The sequence below is a fragment of the Lactuca virosa genome, chromosome 8, assembly GCF_052849685.1.
Source record: "Lactuca virosa cultivar CGN04683 chromosome 8, Lactuca_virosa_CGN04683_v6, whole genome shotgun sequence".
Classification (NCBI taxonomy): Eukaryota; Viridiplantae; Streptophyta; class Magnoliopsida; order Asterales; family Asteraceae; genus Lactuca; species Lactuca virosa.
This window is the reverse complement of record NC_136433.1, coordinates 26,583,862-26,608,168: the sequence shown is the minus strand read 5'-3', so window position 1 is coordinate 26,608,168 and position 24,307 is coordinate 26,583,862. Positions and strand designations below refer to the sequence as shown.

The 24,307-nt window shown below is 37.2% G+C and overlaps 1 protein-coding gene across 1 annotated transcript; it reads left to right on the top strand.

The window, feature by feature from the left end:
* Nucleotides 1–1,063: 1,063 nt before the first annotated feature.
* LOC145134898 (glycerol-3-phosphate acyltransferase 5-like) lies at nucleotides 1,064–3,005 on the top strand. Its single transcript, XM_079069705.1, has 2 exons — nucleotides 1,064–1,790; nucleotides 1,916–3,005. The coding sequence occupies exons 1-2, from the start codon at nucleotides 1,236–1,238 to the stop codon at nucleotides 2,861–2,863; spliced, it is 1,503 nt and encodes a 500-aa protein (XP_078925831.1). The 5' UTR covers nucleotides 1,064–1,235; the 3' UTR covers nucleotides 2,864–3,005.
* The last annotated feature ends 21,302 nt before the right edge of the window (nucleotides 3,006–24,307 follow it).

The window sequence follows — 24,307 nt, the reverse complement described above, 5'->3', positions numbered from 1 at the left end:
CATTTCCTTGCCTCCACATTCAATCGATTCCACCCATTCCTTTGGGGTTTTGAGTCGATTCCAGTAGGCTTTTTTTCTAGATTTCCTTTATTTTTTTTTTTGGATGTTAATTGATTTAGTCTATAATAGATAATGAAGGGAGTATAATGGTGGGTGAGAGATCTGCAACCTTTACCGACGATTCCAATGTAAGCATACATGATATGGTTGGGAAAGGGATAATGGGAGTGGAGTGGTTGTGGGACAGGCAACGACGACGGAAAAGATGACCAGACTAGAAGGGGTCGGCAGAGAGCTTTTCGGAAAAAAAGCAACCAAATTAAACACATTTTCCGACAATTGTGGTTGTAATGTGGGGGGTTTTAGGGCAAGAAATGGGAGAATAGTGCAGGTTTCCGACGAATAGAAGGGAGGGGAGGGAAGAGGAAGAATGAGTGTGTGGTGGCGGTGACAGATGAAGTCTTCGATATATTTTGAGACTAGAGATGGGTATGGTGAAGGTAAGTGTGAAGTGGGACCCATGTTATTTAATAAATATTTTTTTAAGTGAATAAATAACAATCGACCAATCAGCAAATTAAAAAAATAAATAAAGAAGGGTAATCAAGTCTTTTTACGTCTGTCAGGGACCAAATACGCAATAAAATACAGTTTTAGGGATCTTCCGAGTTAAAAAAAAGTTAGAGACCAAAAATGCAAATTACCCCAAACCACAAGGACCATTCGTGTAATTTACTTTTAAACAAATTTATGAGTATGTAGCTGATTTTCCAATAGTTATAATAATAAGAAATAAATAATTATAATGCAATGAAATGTTTGGAAATTAATTTATTTTTAAATATTATGATCAGAAAGGAGGATGAAATATTTGATCGACTCAACTGAAGTTGTTGGGTTAAGTAACCCATATATTCACATAGTATTCCTTAGTTTCTTTTATTTATAAAAATAGATCAACGATATTTCACACATTAGTATAAAATAATATTAATCAAAGATTAAGAGAGGAAAATTCAAATATAAATTAGATCCCATTTGCCCCAATGAAGGTAGGTATAAACTGATAAACGGCCTCATTCTTACATTACACAATAGTCAATCTACCTTCAACCTCCATCCATAAAGCCAACACACAAACTGTTCTATCCATCTTCATCTTCATCTTCACTCAAACATTAACATTGATCCAAAATTAACTCAAAAGAAACAAACACAACACAAAGAAAACGTCCATGGAGTCTGTGATCTCAGAGCTAGAAGGAACCCTTTTGAAGAACCATGATCCTTTCTCTTACTTCATGCTAGTAGCTTTCGAAGCCTCTGGCTTAATCCGGTTTGCATCCTTGTTACTATTCTGGCCGATCATCAAGTTACTAGACGCATGCGGGAAGCCTGACGTTGGCCTGAAGTTGGCCATCTTTCTTGCCACCGCCGGAGTTCCCATGTCAGAAATTGAATCGGTGGCGAGGGCAGTTCTACCCAAGTTTTACTTCGATGATCTTGATTTGGATGCTTGGAGGATGCTTAACATGAGTGATCGAAGGGTGGTTGTAACCAAAATGCCTAGGGTGATGGTTGAGCGATTCGTGAAGGAGCATTTACGTGCTGATGAGGTTATTGGGACTGAGCTTGTGGTGAGCCGGTTTGGGTTCGCCACCGGTTTGGTTCAGGATTGTGGGTTCGGTTCATCTGTTTATGATCGTGTTTCAGCCATATTTGAAGGTCAGCAACCAAGCTTAGGGATCGGAATATGTCATTCTGGTTCTTCATTCTTGAACCTATGCAAGGTATGGCATATATAATGCAAAATTTACGTATAGTTTAAGCAACATCGATCAATTGTGTATTGATGAATATGGATGAAACATATTACGTAGTAACATGCAAATGATGAGATTATGTTTTGTTGTAGGAACAAGTAAGTGCACCGTATATTATCAAAGACTACCAGAAGCACAGAACCCACCAAGAACTCCGCCCGGTGCCGGTGATCTTTCACGATGGCCGCCTGGTCAAAAGGCCGACGCCTTCCACCGCCCTGCTCATCCTCCTCTGGATTCCACTAGGTATCGTCCTCGCAATCATCCGTATCATGGTCGGCGTTGTGTTGCCAATGTGGGCTATTCCTTATGTGGCATGCATCTTCGGTTCCAAAGTCATAGTGAAAGGAGTCCCTCCACCACCACCGTCTGCTTCCAACGGCGGTGTTCTCTTTGTTTGCACCCATCGGAGTTTAATGGATCCTGTGGTTTTATCCACCGTCCTCCAACGGAGTATCCCAGCCGTCACCTACTCCATATCAAGATTATCCGAGATCCTATCACCCATCCCCACCGTCCGTTTGACCCGCGTCCGCCACGTCGACGCCGACAGAATCAAAAAGGAACTATCCAGAGGTGATCTTGTAGTTTGCCCAGAAGGTACAACTTGCAGAGAACCCTTTTTGCTCCGGTTCAGTGCACTTTTCGCCGAACTAACAGACCGGATAGTTCCGGTGGCCATGAACTACCGGGTGGGGTTTTTCCATGCAACGACGGCAAAGGGTTGGAAAGGGTTAGACCCGATATTCTTTTTCATGAACCCTAGGCCGGTTTATGAGGTTACATTCTTGAACCAGTTGCCGGCGGAGGCTACTTGCTCGTCGGGAAAAAGCCCACACGACGTCGCAAATTACGTTCAAAGAATCTTGGCGGCGACGCTAGGGTTTGAGTGCACAAACTTTACAAGGAAAGACAAGTACAGAGTTCTTGCCGGGAATGATGGAACGGTGTCGTACACGACGGTGTTGGGCCGGGTCCAGAAGTTGGGAAAAACCGTGAGGAAGGTGGTGGGTACATTTAAACCGTTTATTTTTAATTAGTTGATGGTAATTAATAATATGATCATAATCGTGTGTTTTTTTACATGTAATAATCTTCCCCTTTTTTACTATTGTTCCTAAAGATTTTTTTGTATCTTATTTTTACATAGCAAATTTAATAATATTTGTGGATTGATGATTCTTTCTTGCTTTATTATTTATGTATAAGTTAAATATTTAGATTAATGAGTTATTCTTTATTATTGATTAATATATATTTGAATTTTATTATCTGAACTTTTCTGATGCTTATTTGTATTTCCATTATGTATGTTGATGTTTCAAACGAAATCAAAATGTTGACATGTCTACATTATATCCATTTCATATATTTTGTAATTAGTCAGTAGTAAAAACTAAAAAGCCTTAAATCAAAATTGAATGTCTTCTATATTCAAGACCAACTCTTAGAAAATATGGTCTTTAGAGTTTAGGGCCCGATTTGCATAGCCCGGTCCACTCTAAACAATTTCTATCCTTCAAATATGGACCTTGAGCGATGTTTTAAAAACCGGTTTGTACTGGCCGGTCGAACCGACTGAACCGGAAATCGAGGTAGGAAGTGGTTCAATATCACCGGTTTTATGACTATTTCTGAACCGAAATGAACCGGCAAGTTTTTATAAAAATCTGGTTGAATCGGTTAAATTAAATCGGTTGAACCGGTTAAATTGAATAAAAACACATGAAATTGAAACATTTTCCATAATAAAATTTGGTGGTTTTTGCAGATCTATTAAGATTTTTCTGAATAAAAGCACATGATAAATGTTATGAATTTTTTTGATGTGTTTATATTCATCCAGGACTTTATTTTCTTTTTAATGCACGTAGATTGATATAAAACTTATGGTTATGCGTTACTTTAATGTATTTAATGTCACACCCTCGGCCGAGGCGGTGGAATATGTTGGGTTGTGCGACTTAGTTCATGGATAACGTGTAAACTGAATATATAGCACAAGTAGAACAACAAACAAAACAACATTTATATTCCATCTTGATGTTTTAATACATGGTTCTTACAGATAACAGTTTAGTACATGGATTGCCTTAAATAGGTAGGCAGACATAACAAAAACTAGTAAACTAGGTTACCGAAAATCCATGACGATTCTGTCGTCTGAAATGCTTGATTACTGATTCCGTGAGAATACATGTAGTTTTGAAGGTCAACACAGGGTCAGTGAGAGTTATAGGTTTTCTGCTAACTGCAGTGATACTTTTACAAAGTCTAAAAAATATTTTCTTTGTAAGTAAAACCATACTTAAATTGTGTTTATAAAGAGACTTTGAATAAACATTGAAAACCAGAAGATGTCTTTGCATAAGTAAATCCATACTTGTTGGTGATTTTAGTGTCACCATGTCATTTTATGTAATTGGAACTAACATGTGAGCTAAGGGGATTCATAATTTGTACTCTAATATATGTATGGTTTTGTGCAGAGTGCACGCATGTATAAGATCGAATTAGAAGTCGGTTCGACAACAAGTCGGGGGTCCGGGGGCAGCGCCCCTAGCGGGGTCCAAGGGGTAGAGCCCCTGGCTGGGGTCCCACTGCCAGGTTAGCGGGCGGGGTCGAGGGTGATTATGGTAACAATGACAAAATTCGTCAGTTTTAGAAACCCTAAATCCTCATTAAAATTCGGATTTCCTTGACTTTCTTCTAAAGCAACTCATGACGGTCAACCTTAATGAAACCCTAATCACGTTTATAATATAAACGGCTCTTCTCTTTGAGAAGAGACACATGAAAATCATTAGCTCTCTTTTTATTCCAACGAACATAGAATCCTTCTAGCAATTTGGCTTACGATTTCTGTGCCTAGATTCGTAAGTGTCATCTTGGATTATCCTAGGCTGAATTTCTTGCACCCAGGCATAATGTAGAAATACCAGTTCGGAAAGTGTTCACACGATCCGAGGGATATCAAGATCTCCAGCATAAGCCCTTATTCCTCCCACAATACTTAAAATTGTTTTGAGAGAAACCAAATTTATGGTTTGTAATAAGAGAGAGAGAGAGAGAGAGAGAGAGATTATAGTTAATGTTTATAAAGAGTGTTGTAATCGAGCTATGCGACTGAATGTACCCCCTAAAATGCTTCATTGTATGTCATAGTAACGATTGTAGATACTTATCACCCGCTTCGATAGATCGGTCGAGGTTGTAGCTAGCAACCGCATGTGGGGATGTCAATCCCGTATAGATCTATACATATGTATCTGGCTCTGAAGATTAACAATTATAGTAGTGTGGATATGCTAAGTGTTTAGACTTAGCTAATGAATATTATCTCATTGTAAAGCCCTTAATTATGGTACGTGAATAGTTCTCAGTATGACTGTTTGCTATTTGGATAAAACCGAATTGTCCAATTGGACAATTTGGATTAGACTATTTGGTTCGGATAATCTGATCTTTGGATTGGTTTTCAACAAAACCGAATTATTATTTTGGATTGGTTTTGGTTTATAAAATAAGAACCGAATAGTCCAAAAAAACCGAATAAACATTTATTATTTATTTATTTATAATATATATATATATATATATATATATATATATAGTTATTTATTAATTTTGTAATTAATTTTTTCAAATATGTTCAAAACGTTTCACCTGATAAAAAATAACATTAATATGCATTTTCTTTTAAAAGTTTTCTTTTGTAAAATATTTAACTATAATATATCTTCTTATTGGTTGTTTATAAATTTCAAATCACAGCTAAATAATTTGTTTTCGCTTCTTGTGTAAAGTTGAGTAATATTCTAATTGTATGTCGTTTTAAAATGTTTCGGTTTTTGAAAACAGAATTATAAAAACCGATCCAACCGAATTGTAATTGGATCGGATCGGATTTGATTTTAGTTTGGACTATTCGGATCCATGTTTTGAAAACCAAAACCAATTTGGATTCACTTGATTGGATCGGATCAAACCGATCCAACCAAACGAACACGCCTAGTTCTCAACCCTAACTTATATGTGGATAAGTTACTCATGATGAATTGCATAAAGTTTATAAAAGTCGAGTATGTTTGGTATAAACAAAAAAGTGTAATGTATTTACTTTTATAAAGAGGAACGTTTCAAAGTAGTGATCATAAGTATGTAATGTCCCAAAATTTCGTAATAAAATTTTCATTTTTAAAACATTAAATCATACAAAAGAGTTGTTCCAAAACCGATTAAAGTGAGTATATTATTTAAACATCAGAGTAAAGATCATAATTTTCCAATGCGGAAAATTCTGGGGGATGTTGTATAGTCATGTCGGGCCCTTCTCTTTCGTACCGGAAGTACCTGAAACCATAAACATAAAACCGTAAGCACAAATTTTAGTGAGTTCCCTAAAATACCACATACCTTACATACAATAGAGATTGCTATGTGCCAACCATAGTCTTGCCATTATGCCATGAGCCTTATCATGGTCTTTCCTTGCCAGGCCGGGGGCCAAAACCCTGGGTCTTACAGACAAGAGCCAAGAGCCACCTCCTGGTCTTCCATGCAAGTATCACAGAGACAATGAGCATACTACATATATCTTCCAGGGTCCAATCCCTGTTCTTACATATAATTTGTCGGGAACCACCTCCGGGTCTTTTATACAAATGCCAAGGGCCACCCCCTGGTCTTCTTATATAACATAAGCCAATAGGTCGGCATGGGTGCCTTCAACCCCCGAGTACAGTGAGGAGACTCACCTGAATCACAAAGCCGACTAACACTCAGCACACAATCGCCGACCACAACTAACTACTCTCTTGCCAAATGATGGGTGCTCAACACCTCCTACCAATCCACACAAGGTAAACCCTAAGTATACCTTCCAAAAATAGAATTTGACCAAAATTCAACCCAAGCCAAAAGTCAACGGTCGAAGTCAAAGTCAACAACCCATAATGTCAACTATCCATCCTCACGTCGTGACCAGCCCTTGATCACGTCGTGAGAGCTCACTCAGTCTGATTCCAAATCATCACGACTCAACCTAGCCAACTCAGTCAAGGAATGACACATGAGTTGACCTCACGACGTGGGCAGCCTTTCCTCACCCCAAGAAGCTCATCAGAAACGGGATCAACCATTCCTCACGTCGTGAGACCTTATGTCTCACATCGTGAGAACAGTCTAAGGCCAAAAATCCAACTTTTAAGTCCTCAATCCATTAAGCCTTGAACTCTAACTTTCTAGAAGGTCTTATAACTCCTTAATACACTTAAAAGTCGATGCTTTTAAGACATATATGTCCAATACATGTCTAGATCTCATTTGGGTCAAAAGTTGAAGAAAAAGACATCCAATTTTCATGCAAGGTTCCAAAACCCAACCATTCATTAGATCTAAACTCCATAACACTCTTATGGCCCTTATAACCCATAAAGTTGCCAACTTTATGGTTTCCATCCATTCAAACTTGCTCAACCATGGAGAAAGTGGGACAAAACTTAGATCTATCCTCAAATAAAAATAAAGGAGGAATCTTTGATAATTACAAGGGTCTAGAAACAATGTAAGGTGATGGTGATGATGATTCCTTGCAAGCCTCTTCAAAAGATCACCTTCTTCTTCTTCTTCTTCTTCTTCTTCTTCAAACCAAGAACTGATCTAAAATGGCCAAGAATCATGCAAGAGATGAAGGCTAGGGTTTTCTGAGGTGAAAGAGGGTTTGGAGGCTGATGATGAACCCCACAATGGGTTTAGAGGTGCTTAAATACGAAGAAAACCCTAAAAAACTCATGGGCTTGGGCTGCATCAGCCCTCACGTCGTGAGCCTCTATGTCTCATGTCGTGAGACCCTTTTTCTTCCAAAAACCAACTTTTGACTCCTTGAAACCCAAATTCGATTCATCCTGGAAAATGGGTGTTACAAAGTACATGTATAAGTTTTAAGTTATAATCTTTATAACTTATATATATATATATATATATATATATATATATATATATATATATGCATTTAAACATACATACATGCATGCATGAAATAAGTTTGCTCTTTGAAATACTACAAAGGTGGCAATGTCAGATATCATATATATATATATATATATATATATATATATATATATATATATGTGTGTGTGTGTGTGTGTGTAAGTGTGTGTGTGTGTGTATTTGAAAGACAAAACTGGAAAATTAATCTAGAATGTCGATTTTCTCCCTGTATTAGAGAAATTTTAGAAAAATCGTCGGGAGTCAGAATTAGAATCTGTAAACTCTAATGGTTTTGAAATTGAGTCTACTTTATCTCTAATTTTTTTCCCTAACCTGATATGAACTCTAACTAATGTAGAAATGATCGTTTTTACATAGTGGTCCGAAAAGGGACTACAATGATATGCAGTTTTACAAAAAACATAATAAATTGTATAAAGATCGTATGAACATGTGCAAGTAGTCCATAAAAAGGTATCAATTTGAAATACTTGCATACAAAACAGTTTTGCAATCCATAAGGTTTAATATGGGCAAAACAGGTCTTGAACAAACCATAATTTTTCACATAAATTGATAACGTTTTGTAGTATGTTTTCAAGAGTGTTTTTGCGTAGAAGAAATATGTGAGCACATATATTACCCTCCAAGATATGTAAAAACATTAAAAAGGGGTTTTAAACACTCAGCTTTTGAAGCGTGGACTCGGTTTAGATAAGAATATGGTTTTTTTTCCGGGAGGTAGCGCGAGGAAAGATTTGCAAAAAACAAGAACTTGAAATAAACTCCAAAAAACAACAAGAACTCTAGCCTGGCTCATGGAAACACCACGAAAAGATTTGCAAAAAAATGTGGTATAAGGTGGTGGTGGCCGAGAGGTGGCTAGGGGTAGTGGTTTCCAGTGGTGGTCTTCGGTGGTGTTTCTAAACTCAAAGAGGGGGGAATGGAGAGGGGAGAGTAAGAGATGAAGTGGATGATGAATTGTGTATGAAATGAAGACCCCAAGCCTTCCGTTTATATCCCAAGTGAGCTCTCACATTTCCATGCATGCCATACCCATTAGGAAAGTCAAACAATTCAAAGGGTCATTCTTTGTACTTTGGATGAAGTGTATACTCAAGAAGTTAAGGTGATGGAAGGGGTAAGGGGGTAGGGGATGAGGGTAAAGGGGGGGGGGGTAGGAGGGTTCATGGCTGATTTTGATCATTTCTAGCAAAGATGGTGGGCCATGGTGATGTCCACATACCAAAAAGTCCTTAAAATGCTCTTAGTTTTGCATGCAAAAATCCCGACACGTAATATTTTTTTAGAAAATGAAGAATGATAGAGTAGAGTTCAACGACTCCAAAAACTTGAACGGATAAATTTTTCGAGTTGTAGAACTCTGGGAAATAGCATTTAAAGTTTCGCATCTAATTGACCCGAAACTTGAGATTTTTCAACTTTTTCAAATATTTTTACTAAAAATATTTCGAGTATGGAATTAAATATTAGACCATAGTCTGGGTCTAAAACGCTCTCGAAATCTCCATCTAAGGTGTGCAAGTGCCTTAGCGGATAGATATAGTTTTAGCAGTCCAAAACGCTCTCGGAATCTCCATAATCTGGGTCTAAAAGGATGTCGTATCTTCTGCATATGAACTCTGTTTTGGAAGTTCTTTATATTTTACGAAACAGGGGAACATGTACTACGATACTATAATGTTTTCTTTGCTCACAACTGCTTATTACGAATTTTCAGTTTTTCAGACGTATTATTAACTAGGGTTGCAGTTTGTGTTGTGTGATTCGTTTGAGATGTTCCATAATTGGAAGTAAGATATCATTTCATATCTTATTATCATTGTAATGACACTATTTATTTTTCAAAATATTCGTTAAAGCTCAATAGGTTAGGTTATAATGATGTTCGTGGTGAATTGACTGTCTCAGTTTTAGAACTAAATTCTGGGATATCACATTTAAATTGATCTACAACTTGTTTTCATGTGTATTTTTACTGTTTGAACGTGTGGACATCAAATTCTTGATTTATGTATCTATGTATGTGTAGGAAAATACGAAAAAAAGATGAAAATTAAAAAAAAAAAAAAACGGTTTACTCGACGGTCAAACCGGTTGAACCGAAAACCGGTCACCATACCGGTTCAACTAAAAAATCGGTTTTTAAAATATTGGCCTTGAGCGAACTTAAGTGGCCTTCATTTTGGATTTATCTTTTTTTTTATGTTCTTTTCTACTTTTCCAAAGATGTTATTATACACCTTTCATCCTAGTAACTAGTGTAATATTTGTTTGTTAGTCGGTGTTTTTTTATACTGATCAACATACTTGGTACCAATTCTATAAAAATGGGGATAATACCTTATAAGGGTAATATAGTTTTGTTTTTGTACACATTTAGCCACTTATTCTTTTTTTGTAAACATATGACCATTAAATTTGTTTGGATTGTTCATAAAATACATTAGATCGATTGATTTATGTTTTCCGACTAACGATGTTTTGCTTTTGTACACATTTAGTCACCCATGTTTTGTTTTGTACACATATAGTCATGTATGTTTTGCTTTTGTATAAATTTAGTCATCCATCATGTGTTTGATTTTTTCTAAAGTTCATGAATCGAGTTCATGTGTTCAGCTAATAATAAAACTCATAGTTCATGTGTTCATCTAAAAAACTCGAGTTACTAAGTCCATATAGAGAATCAGGTTTAAGATATGATTAAGTTTTTGTAATTAGGGTTTATTTTTATTGTTCAAATGTTGTCTAGGAGTTATTAATAGAGTTATCATTTTTGAAAGATCCTATATCTGAGAGCATGCTTGTATATATTAATAGCTTAATTATATATGTTCCAACGGATGAAAGAGGCACATGAAGTTGTCTAACTTTTTTGATTTTAGATTAAAGTTAACTGGTTAATTCATAGTCTCTAAGCTAGAGGCCCTACCTAATAGCACTCCTAATGAATTTGATTCTTTTGAATATATGTTGAAGGTTGGTCTCGATCCTGTTAGCATTTGTATCCTTAAAGTTAACACATTTGGCTTAGAATATGTAGATATTGTATGTTCATCATGTGTTTTACTTTTTCTAGAAGTTCAAGAATTGAGTTTATGTGTTCAGCTAATAATGAAACTCATAGTTCATGTGTTCATCTAAAAAACTCGAGTTACTAAGTCCATATCGAGAATCAGGTTTAAGATATGATAAAATTTGTAATTACGGTTTGTTTTTATTGTTCAAATGTTCTCTATGAGTTGTTAATAGAATTATCATTTTTGAAAGATCCTATATATGAGAGCATGCATGTACATATTAATAGCTTAATTATATATGTTTCAAGAGATGAAAGAGGCACATGAAGTTGTCTAACTTTTTTGATTTTAGACTAAAGTAAAGTGGTCAATTCTTTGTCTCTAAGTTAGAGGCTCTACATGATAGCAGTCCTGATGAATTTGATTCTTTTGAAGATGTGTTGAAGGCTGGTCCCGATCCTCTTAGCATCCATATACTCCAAGTAAACCCATTTGGCTTAGAATATGTATACATTCATTTATATGACTAATAGCTATCATTTGTTTGATTGATAGTTGATGCGTATCCGGATTCCGGTTCTCGATGGTTCCTTAACGTCGGCGATACATGAGGTATGAATCCTGAGATAACAACACACAAGTGAGTCGTTCACCGGGAATGCTCCCAAGAGAACACTCTGGTGACAAATTCAGGTCAAGAACGATGGAACAGTGTTTAGAGTAAATATAAGTTTTGGATTAATGTCTAAGTCCATAACTATAATTGGTAAGACTTGACCCGAACCGGCATGGTTCATTTGGGTTGCACGACATCGAGACAATTGGATAGACAAGATGAGGAAAAAGGATACTAGTGATTTATATTAATATATTATAAGTTCTAATATATTAATATATAATCATATTATTTAATTAGTATTGATCAAGAATTAATTTATAATTAATTAAGTGATCAAAAGGAACTAATTAAATATGGACTCTAAGATATATGTGTGTGATGGGCCAAGTTCATTTAGGTTGGGCTAAGCTTTCATGGATAGTTCATGGAGTGTTTAACCCATGGATCATATGAAATGAAAGGTCATGGGTATTAGGGTTTAACCCTAATCTCCACACTATATAAAGATGTCCTTGGTTGGTGAAATGGGCACTAGTGTGTGTACACAAAAAAAGGGCAAGGCCGATTTCACTAGAGAGAACCAAAGTATCCTTATTCTCAAGGTTATTCCAAGTGTTCATGGTGTTGTGTGAACCATTTGAGGTATCACACTTGGGGCACTAGGCACTCAAACTTCATGAAGACAAGTTACATCAAAAAAAGGTATCTATTCTATCTATTTTATTACCCAAGTATATGATATGTGTATGCTAGTATAGGGTAATATCTTGGAAACTTCATATTTGCATGTATAATAGAGAAAACATAGATCCAAGGTATTTAGGGTTGTATGTGCACCATAGGATGTTGTAGTATACTAAAACCCAACAATAAGTTCGAGTGTTTCTTGCATACCTGAACCGACCTACCGAGGCTCTCTATTTATGTCGGCTTACATTGGGAATAGGCGACCCAAAATGTACTGTGCAGATGGAGGTCTAATCCTCATAAATGCTCTCGTTGCCGAACGTACTAGAATGGTACTATATAGGAGTCACCCTTCATGTCAGTTTGTTATTCAGAGAACTGTTAGTGCCCTTGAGTACTGTGCGGCATGACTCATGTCATTATATATTAGTTGTATACTCGTTGCTTGTACATAACACTTGTTCTCTCGACCTTACTTCCTTTTCCTGGTTCGGTAGGCTCAGAGAATCGTGTATCGGTCCTTAGAAACATGGCTCAGTGACGCATGCCTCGGCAAATCATACCTCGGTAAATCGTGCCCGGAGGTAGTTTGGAGGTACATACGTAAGTAACCAGGTATATACTTCATTAAGTCCCCTTACTTAGAATTGGTGAGTGGCAATTCGAACTAAGCGTTGTATGACTAAGACTTTCTCGAGAAATGGATAAGTCCTAAATAGGTTGTAGGTATTTGATTAGATAGTTGCCCATTTTTCGCTCATCATTCCCCTGTAACACCGCAACTGTCACCTCAAATCTCCCATTATTTCTTATAAAAATGGGGATAAGATAATCGCTTCCCTTTCACCTGCTCATTTTTCTATGTTCCTCCTTTCTTCTTCACTTGTTATTGTAGAGATATTTAAGCCCTAATTTCTTCATCATGGCTAAGGATGGCTTACGAATTCATTATTCCTTATCATTTCTTACTCAGAATCAGTTGAATGAGTTGGTAAAATCCTTTCGCATAGATCCTCGATTTCGTCCTCAACTTCATTCTCTAAATCAAACCATTACTAACCCCCACTAGGTTGCGTTGTTACACCAGTCAAAATAGGTCAACATAATCACATTTGATTATGTCAAACAAGTAATATAATAAACTTACTTTGTAGTTTATGGAAAATTCTAGAACAAATATGAACTTTCATACATACTTTATGGTATAAATCAAAGTATACGTTCATACGATTCCAAAAATATATAGAACGTCTAAATCTGACTTCGCATGAAGAAGTTATGATAAAATCTAACACTATAGATCTCTATAATAAACAGAATTTAAAATAGACTTAGAATTAGCTATTGGAGTCTAAAAGAAAGTTGTAGTACTTGGAAATACCTACTCGTGGATATAAAGAACGTCAAAAACGGAGCTCGTATGCAAAAGTTATGACATTCCAAAGATATAGTTGTCTGATAGCATGACACGTGGCAGAAACCCTAATCTATTAGGGCTCACGACGTGAGCATGTTTTCTCACGACGTGAGGAGTGTAACGGACACCTATCAATACTAGTGAGAGTACAAGAGATCTGATGCGCAGGGACAATGTTTGAAAACTCAAACCTTGAGTTAATGCTTAAGATCAATGTGTGCTTACTAAGGAATGTTCCAGTCAAGTATGGCAAGACCAGTCAAGTCTGAGTTAATGCATTCAACAAAGTGTTCAAGATATTAATGAAGAGTGAAGATAATGATCAAGTTGAAGACAATAAATTAAGAACAAGAAGAATGTTTAAAAGAATGACTTGGAAGGTGAAGTGAACTAGAATATTGCTATTTTTGTTTGAACTATCCGTCACTTGATTTAAAATAGAAAGCTCCTTTAAATAGGAGAACAAATTACATCGTACTAACCAAATACAAACATAGGACCGGATAATAGAGTTGTTTCTAACACTCTGATTATCTAGGATTGACAAAAGAGACTAAGGACGCGTTTGGTAAGGGGCAATGAGGGCAGGAAAGGAATGAACCATTATAGGGAATGGATAAACGGGTGTTTGGTTGGAGTAAGAAAGGATATCCTTTTTCAAAGGGGAATCCCATTCCCACTGAACGCGGCATTTTCATTCATGGGGGTACCCATGATTATTTTTCATTCCATTCACGCCCTATTGCCAATATTACAATTTTGACCTTCCTCATATTATCACGATTTGCAGAAAATTCAGGTAGCACAAAATCGTTTTCCCTCCGTATGCAATTGATTGCTTATGATAAAGAATTAATATTTCTAATTTTCGTTTAATGGATATTCCTAGCATATGGAACCGACCAATCATCAGATTACACAATATATATGGAATGAAACTTCTTCAAATGTTATTTGTTTATCATATATAGTGTGACTTTCCTTTATATATATATATATATATATATATATATATATATATATATATATATATATATGAATTAATATTTCTAATTTTCATTTAATGGATATTCCTAGCATATGGAACCGACCAATCATCAGATTACACAATATATATGGAATGAAACTTCTTCAAATGTTATTTGTTTATCATATATAGTGTGACTTTCCTTTATATATATATATATATATATATATATATATATATATATATATATATATATATATATATATATATATATATATATATAAAGGAAAGTCACACTATATATGATAAACAAATAATATTTGAAGAAGTTTCATTGCTTTTAGTGAAAGCTCGTTACCATCTTTTTTTCGTCATTAAAAAAATTCAATTACTATCTGTTAGTTATAATAGAAAAGTATAACTTTTGACTAGATAATGTTCAAATTATTGGGTTTTAAGAGTTTTGTGTTGTATGGGTATTTTCGTCATTGTCAAATATTTTCATTTCATTCCTTTATCTTTTTATGCATACCAAACAACATGGATGAATGACTCATTTCATTCCATCAATGTAGCCAAACGTGACAATTGAATGGTAATGAACGATTCCATTACCTTGTCCATTCCATTCCCTTGTCATTCCACTACGTCCAACCAAACATACCCTAAGTCCTATGACATGTTAAATCAAGCTAAATGACGAATACAATTAATTCAGACGAACAAAAGACTGATTTTACATATTATCATTCCGGACATTACTTCCATTCCAGAATGCCTTTACAATGTTTGGAATGTCTACTTCTCCGGACGCAAGCTTCTCTTCAAACTATACACTGATTCCACACCAACTTCTATTTCGGAATCTGAGGCTGACTTCGGAACTGTCAAAAGGTTAGAGATTGCTAGAGGTTCACTTTCAGGTTCCAACAATCCCCCCTAAGTGAACTTAGCAATCAGGTCGTCTCAGTTCGCTTCTTCCTTGATAAAAGTGCATGCTCTGAATAACCAATCTCTGACTTCATTGTACCATTGTAGCTGACTCACAAACTTTGCCTTGATGTGTTCAGGAGCTACGGACTGGGATGTGCGACTAATGAATTTCTGAAGGATTTTTGTAGGAACTAGGTGTTTTTCAAGGACTCAAAAGAAGACCTTTTTGTTTGACTTTCGTTGCTTGTAAACATACCCTAGAACCGGATCATCAATGGGTCCATCAGCTAGCAAATCAGCTTCTGGCAGAACAAAGTCGATTTTGGCTAAGTAATTTTCGGTTCCGAACAAGTGAGCCAATTCATAGTCGCATCTGCAAAATTCAGCAACATAATCCTTAAGGAAGCTTAAGGCAGCATGATAGGCTCCCATGCTTAGATCATTATCTTGACGGCTTCGAAAATAAGCAGCAATGGTTAAGATGTCGTTCGGATTAATTGCGGGAAAATCAACATCAGTGATAGAATATGGAGTTGGTTTATTCCGGAGGATATGGTAGCGAAACTGTTCAGATAAAACTTTGTTAGAACCTTCCTTGCACACCCTGAGATTTTGGTGATTCTTTTTCTCGACCACACTTCCTTTTGGGGAAGAGCATTCTTTGCGTAGAAGGTCTTCAGTCTTTCACGCTCAGTCCGGATGATCAATTGGGGATCATCATTTGGATGCAAGGGAGCGAACTTGGTGTAGTACTTGCTGTAAGGAGACAGTGGCAGATCAAGTTGGTCTGAATCGTTGGTAGAGATGTCATAGTACATGAAGGGTACTATGTCCAAATCATGGATTATTCCTTCACGGCATAGTGGAGAAAGTCCCAGCATCGGATTGGTATTATCTTTGAGCGCCTGAATCCGAATGCTTTCCCCTAGAGCTTGATTGAGTTCATCCTGAGACCATCCTGATTTTGGCTTTGGTAGAGGTCTGGAGTAATGAGCTTGATAGCTTTCTGTGATGGGCTTCTTACCTTTGTCTTTGCTGAGTACCGAGATGATATGTTGCATGTTCTCGTCAATGGTAAATTCCGGAGGAGAGGTTTGAAGAGGTTCTTCCGGAATATCGTCTAGAATTCGGAGTGGAGAACCTTCATCACTCGGAGCAATTTTTGGAGCAGGAATCGGTGGCAGCATGGATGAAGTGGCCCGGAAAGTGTCAACCGTTAATCTAGTTTTAGCCTTAGCCACTTGAATACTTCTTTTGAGAACATCCGGCAGTGTAGATGGCCATAAAAATTTGGACCAAATTCTTTGTTCTTCCTCCGTCAATACCTTAGTAGGTAGCTTCCTTGGAGCCTGAAGACCTACTATGGCATTTGTGACATACTTCACTTCTTCCTCACTTTCATCATCATCACTATTTCCTAGAAGTCCGGAAAGAACTTGGACTTCATCATCAGAATTTTCATCTCGAAGCTGATATTCCGAGGCAGATCTCCATGGTTGATGTCTATGACTTGGTCCTTCTCCCCCTCTTGCATCGGTGAACATTGGAGCCAATGCAAGCACAAGAGACTCCTTCAAATCGTAAAATTTCTCAAACACCTTCTGAAAGTTGGTTTTAAGTTGAAGGGTTAGGGTTTTATATGCTTCAGCAGTGGGGGCCTGAGCTTTGAGATGGTTAAACAACTCCTGAAGAATTAACAACATTTCATCAAATTGGTTGTTCGGAACATCCACGATGTTCCAACAGGCTCTGAGAAGCTTGAGGAGAACTTGCTGCATTATAAGGTTCATCTCATCTTTCTTTTGGATCTCTTTCTCTAGACGTTGAATAGCTTCTCATGACGAACATGAGTTTTCTTGATGAGGTCATTGGTGGCAGCAACTAGGTCATCATGGACCTTCAGCATCTGGGTGATTGTATCCAAGTAGTGATCGACAGAAGTATCATACTTGTGTTCAACTTCTTCGATGGTATGTTTGAGGCGAAGAGAAATAAGCTGGTCACGTTGGGCTTCACGTTCAGCGGTGGTAGGTCAGGACTTGTTGGATTCAGACAAGGATTGGAGAATGGCATCAAGCTTAGAATCCAGTCCGTAAACTTTGTCGTCAATTTTGGTGTTGAGTCCGGCTACTATGCTTCAAGTGTATTAACCTTCTTCATTGTATCAAAGACATTGGTTTGGATGTCAAGAAGGGAAAACGGATCAATATAGTTTCCAGCAGAGGATCCGGTGTCCAAAGTGGAATCATGGGGCTTGGCTTTGTTGAGTTCCGGAATGACAGGAGGTTCGGATGGACCTGGCTTGGTTGCAGCACCATCTTGAGGTTTGTGAGTAGAGTCAGTTGCAGCACCAGTGTTAAGCTGATCATGATCCTTGATCGGAATTTCTTCATTCACTGGTTCAGAAGAAGATGATGATAGTCTGAAATCAAATCTTGGTTTTGATGAAGATGGATTGAATTGAAAGCGAATAGACGGTAGTGCACGAGTATCAGCAACAGAAGCACCGTCATCATCAAAAAGCATTTCTTCAGAGAGTTCTTCGTTGGGATCGGAGTGCATGGAATCATGATGAGCCTTGGGAGTTTCTCCGGAACTGAAGTTCAAATCGGTGACATCGTCAAAAGGAGCAACAAACGGTAAGTTGCTTTGTATAGCCCTGTTGCGCATTGAAATGAGAGTCGCTTCAACCTGTGACCTTGTGAGTTCCTAATGCCTCGAATGCGCCCTGTCAACATAGTCTTCCCAAATTAGATCATTAGCACCTGGTCGTCATGTACTCTTACTGGGTATCAGACCAGTTAAGGCACCAGAGGTTGGAGGGACCGCTCCCGCCTCGGAATGCTTAGGGTCCGAAGCAGTGGTTCCGGGCTGTGCTTGTGTAGAAGAATGGGGGATAGCAAATGAGACATGTGGGTTTGTTCCAGGGGGCAATGAACTATCATCAACACCAGCATCACCTTTTGGGGAAGGTGAGGTGTGGATCATGAGCAGACTCCCCGTGAGTGTGTGCTTGTAATTTTGAAACATCGAGGGGTACCTCGGATGAGTGGGCAGGAGGGGTAGACGGACGGCCAGAGTCAACCGTAATGTCATGGGCTCCTTCCTTTTGAGAGGAGGAACTGACTTTGGTTCTCTTTTTAGCTTTTGGCTTTGAGGGAGAAATCTTCCTCTAACAGACTTCTTTTTATTTCCTCCGGATGAAGTAGGTTTGGCCACTTCCGGAATGGACTCAATGGAGACCTGGGCAGGTTGTGGTGGGTCATACACAATCAAAGTCTCCAAGTGGTGTTTCAAATTAATGGGTCTGGAAGGTATTATGGCCAACATATGTTCCGGTAAGCGTCTAGTTTATCCAAAAGAGGATTGGTCCGGAATGCGATAATGCTTAACAGTTTTGAAAGAGACAGTTACCTCTTTCGGAATTGTGGCAATTGGAATAGGTTCGGACCTTTCTCTGTAGAGCTCTTGGATCGTCAGGGCCCAAAACCTAGGGCTTGAAATCTCATTCTCTTTGCGCTTGATGGTGAACTTCCGGAAGTCTTTCCAGAGCACCTCAGGAAGATCAACTGCATTTTCTTTTCCGAAGAAGATGTTGTAAACGACATACAGCCAGTCCTTGCTCAGTGTTTCTGAACCTCCATGCTTTCCAGACAGCCCACGGATGATAAAGTGCATTAGAATGGTCCAAAGACCGGAAACGGCAGATTTTTTGAAATCCTTTGCCTTGTACTCTTGGTCATACCCTATGTGGTTTAAGACCTGTTGAAACTTGTCAGTGGTTGGTTCTTGAAACTTGAAACCTTTGGGGTTTTCCTTCACTCTGATTGCTTTGAGAAACGTCGTCTTGTGGATTAGCACAATGCGATTACCAGTGAGTTTTGTTTCAAGAACATCGTTATGGATTTTAACCCTTGTGAATGTTGTGTGAAGAAGGAAAAGTAGAAGAGGTGGTTCTGGGATTTTTGTGAGAGGGATGGAGATGGGATGATGAGCAATGAACTCGATCATCACCCTGATAGGTTCATCGAAATCCATTGGGTTAAGTGAAAAGAGCTGTGTGGTATCCCTGAGGAAGGGTTCAGGCGACGTTGACGATGAGGATCCCGTAGATGATTTCTTCTTAGCAATGGATTTGGTGACTTTGGGAGCAATTTGATCAGTTTTGGAGGGTGAGGAAGATGTCATTGATGAAGATGGGATGAGAGCTTGAAGAACACAAGAACACAAAAGAAGATGAGAGGGTTTCGCTGAATTTGTGCGCGTAAAGAGATAAATGAGGGTTTAAAGAGGCTTATATAGGTGATGGAAACGGGTCGGGTTAGAAACTGTAGTGATGAAATCCGAATTGGAAATGGGTAGCATTTAATGATTTGCCTTTTTTTTGGGGGTTGAGTTGACCTGAGATGACGAAGGGTTTCTATGGATGGAAGTTGGAAATAGAAACGATAAACGACGATGGGATGTTTGCTTTATGAATCGTGCAAACGTGGCGTAGATTTCAAGGAGAACACGATAAGGATCTCGAGAAGTTACCGTTAGATAACGTTTCACCTAAAAAACCTTTGGACATCACAATGTTTGATTCCGGAACAATGATGTTTTGAAAGTTTTGAAAATGGTTTGCATAAAATGGGAAGTCCGGGATGAAAGTATGTGATTTGTTCCAAAATTAAGCATATGAGCTAAAAGTGGTCCAGAGTTATTTTGAAAATTCTGGTGACAAAAGTTTTGAGGTGATTCCGGAGCAAAATATTTAAAAGATTCCGGAGAGAAAATTTTGAGATGATTCCGGAGCAAAATGTCGAAAAGATTGCGAAAAGAAAAATTTCATTAGATTCCAGAATAAAGTTTGAGAAAGATGTCCGGAATGAAATTTTGAAAAAGATTTCCGGAGCAAAGCTTTGGGATTTTCCGGAGAAAAATATAGAAAGAGTTTTACTACCGTTCCAGGTTTGAATTCCGGGAAGACGTTATGAAGTAAGTTCCGAGACAAGGTTGTTACCAATGTGACTATATTGGTCTTTGAATGTCAAAAGATTTAGTAGTTGTTCAACTTACACTGAGATTGAAGGTTAGATAAAAAGACACATAAAATGATCCTGATTATTCCGAGAGATAATAGTTTCGATATGTAAAATGATTTTGCTTCGGAACCAACTTTACTTCCTGATGTTTCCATCAGAGAGTACATACCTCTTGAAAGAATTGAGGATCAGGAATCATCATAACCATTTTGTTCAGAAAACCGTTGAACTTGGTTCTTCTAATGCCTTAGTAAATACATCAGCAATTTCATCGTCAGATGGAACAAAAATGAGTTTAATGTTGCCATTTAAGACATGATCTTTTATGAAATGGTACCGTATGTCAATGTGCTTCATCATGGAGTGCTGAATTGGGTTGTGCGAGATTGCACTTTGAGAATCACAATAGATCGGAATGCGTTGAAAGCGGTAGCCATAATCCAGAAGTTGAGATTTCATCCAAAGGACTTGTGAGGTACAGCTAGCAGCAGCAATGTATTTCGCTTCGACTGTTGAGATAACAATGCAGTTTTGCTTCTTGCATGACCAACTAACCAATCGACCTCCTAAAAATCACGTCAACTCCCAAACACTCTTCATCTCCCAATATACAGTGACTTCATCTTCAGCAAATCACTCTCATCCAAGACACGAAATTGGGGTTTACGGTTTACGCATCAGTAAAGGACAATGGTTCTCTCAATATGGTGTTTACGTGAAAAAAAATGCGTGCTTGAAGGACTTGCAATCGAGATACGGTAAGATTTTTTCAAAAAAAAAATCAGTTTTTGTTTTCCTTGAATGTATTTATGAAGATAAACCATCTTCTTTACCCGGTCTATTTTTGTGTTTGCAAAGGGATATGACAACTATTTCACGTTGAAGATACACTATAGTGGTGTCTTCACCAAGTCACCTGGAAGGAAATACGTCGATGGTACTGTATCATACGTTGATGACGTTGACACTGATTTATTTTCAGTCCATGAACTCGATGACATGGTTCGAGAATTAGGGTACAAAGGTGAACATACCCTTTACTACCATTTTTGTATCCCTGAATTTCCCTTAGACTACAGGTTATTGCCTTTAGGTAATGACCAAGACGTACTCAGATTCGGACGTTCTTCATATGTACGCTCTCGGTTTTACGACTACTAGGAATTTAGTTTAGATTGATCAGGCTATTAAGACACTTATCTAAAACTCACTTTTTACGATACATTGATATGTGTCAGTTTAATCGCGAAACTTCGAAGAAGCATAACTTCTTCATACGAAGTCGGATTCGGGCGTTCTATATATCTACAGAAATCGTATTGACGTTTTCTACATACATACGATGATCATTTTGGCTCAAAAGGGATATATTTAAACTTCGTATTTTTATAATAATCGCTTAATATTACAATCTACAAAAATGATAAAATGGGGTGTTACATATAGCCTGCAAAATTACAAGATGTACAATATAAAAACACAATTTGAATAAAAGTTAGCCTGCAAAACTATAAGATGTACAATATAGACAAACAATATGAATAAAAGTTAGACTTCAAATAAAGTTTCTATTACAACAAAACATATGATTTTTTTTAATCAGAATCTCCATCATATACTTCAATGTCTTCTTCACCAGTACCATAATCAGAATCGACATCATGATAATCAGTCTCTTACTCATAAACGTTATCGATTCTACCTTTTGGCGGAGGTACTTTATTCTCGTACTTTAGCATATATTTTTTTATTTATAGTATCATATTTTATCGTATTATAGCATTGTACTTTACAATATTTTTGTTATTTATGGCATTTGATTTTGTTTTTTCATTATAGCATCCTACTTTTTTTTTTCATTTTTTCCATTATAGCATTAAACTTTCCAAATAAGCCCTTAAAAGTTAAATGATGTTCCAATCAATACATACATACATATAGATACAAATACACATATTGCATATACATACAAATACACTTTCCATTATAGCATCCTACTTTTTTTTTTCATTTTTTCCATTATAGCATTGTACTTTCCAAATACACTTAAACATACAAATGCACATATTGCATATACAAAAATAATACACTTTCTATTATAGCATCCTACTTTGTTTTTTTCATTTTTTTTCCATCTATAGCATTATAGCATCCAAATTGCATACAAACACACAAACTACATACATAATTTTCTATACATACAAATACACATATACAAAAATAATACACATCCCATTATAGCATCCTACTTTGTTTTTTTCAATTTTTTTCATTATAGCATTGTAGTTTCCATACACATACAAATATTAAAAAAATCAACATATTACACATATACATGCATCATACACATACAAATACATATATACAAAAAAATATACATACCATACACATAAAAATACACATCATACATACACAAAATCAACAAATTATATATATATATATATATATATATATATATATATATATATATATATATATATATATATATATATATAAAGCAGAAAAAAAAAACCTTTTCTGTGGTGGCTGTGATGGCAATTTTCGGCGACAAAGTGGTGGTGGCGGTGGGGGTCTTTAAATTCCGGAAATATACTCCAAGATGTCAAAATTCCTTCAACCAACATGTACATTCAGTGGGGAAGAGGAGAAATCGAAAAGCAAAAGAGAAAAAAACGAAAAAAACTCACATCTAGTTGTCGCCGGAAATGGAGGGGAACGCCACTGATTGACGTCGTCGGTGATAAGGTGAGACGCCGGTGATGAGGTTTGGGTCACTGGTGTCTTGGACGCCGATAGAAGCTTCAGAATTTGGTTAGTGGTCGTCGCAGTCGCATCAATTTTCGACAAAAAGGAAAATGGGAACACAGACTGGACTGGCAAAGAAGAAAGGGTATTATCTGCGACACGTATTAGCGACGATGGGTATTATCGGCTACGTCTACCAATTGCGGCGACGAAAGGCATAATAGCGGTGATAGCATTGGAGGGAATCTTTGGTGGTATTTTTTTTAGTATTAGCGACGACGTTGTCGCTGGTAAAGGCGTCGTCGCTAAAGGTTTGAGACGATGTGGATTTCCTGGCGTTGGATTAGGACTAAATAGACGACTATTGAAAGACCCACACTTCTGATGGGTTTTAGGTACAACAAATAAACTAGAAAACAATTCCTAAGTTCATATGCAACCTACTTTGGATCTATGTTTTAACTATTGAACATACAACTTTGAATTGCAAAACAAGAACCCTAGAGGAGAGAGGCTAATTTCGAAATTAACAAACTAGGGTTTAGGAGTTACATACCTTTCAATTGTTATAGCAAACAATTGATAATCCTCTTGATCTTGATCTTGATCTTCTTGGAAGCTTAGCACCACAAATGTAATGCGTCTAATGGAATCACATCCAAGAACTAGCAAGAAGGAAACTTGGAGGAGAGAGGATGGAGAGAGTATGAAATTTCGGCCTTAGGGTTTCTTCCAAAGAAATCAGTACCCAAAATGTGAGCCAGGAGGCTCCTTAAATAGTTGAGGGAACTAGGGTTTAGGGAAAACCCTAGTTATCCTTTGCTTAGGGCCTAAGCAAGACCCAAGGCCTTATCTTGGACCCCTTGGACGAATTCTCTAGGGTTTCCCCTAGGGTTTTCATCCACCCCCTTCCAAGGGAGTTCTGGATCCTTCCATTCAACTGTCAGTTAATTGCAAACTAGTCCCTGCACTTTATAATTAATTCTTTTAACCCCAAAATCAATTCTGATTAATTTATGGCTAACAATTAATTAAACATAATGATTTCTAATTA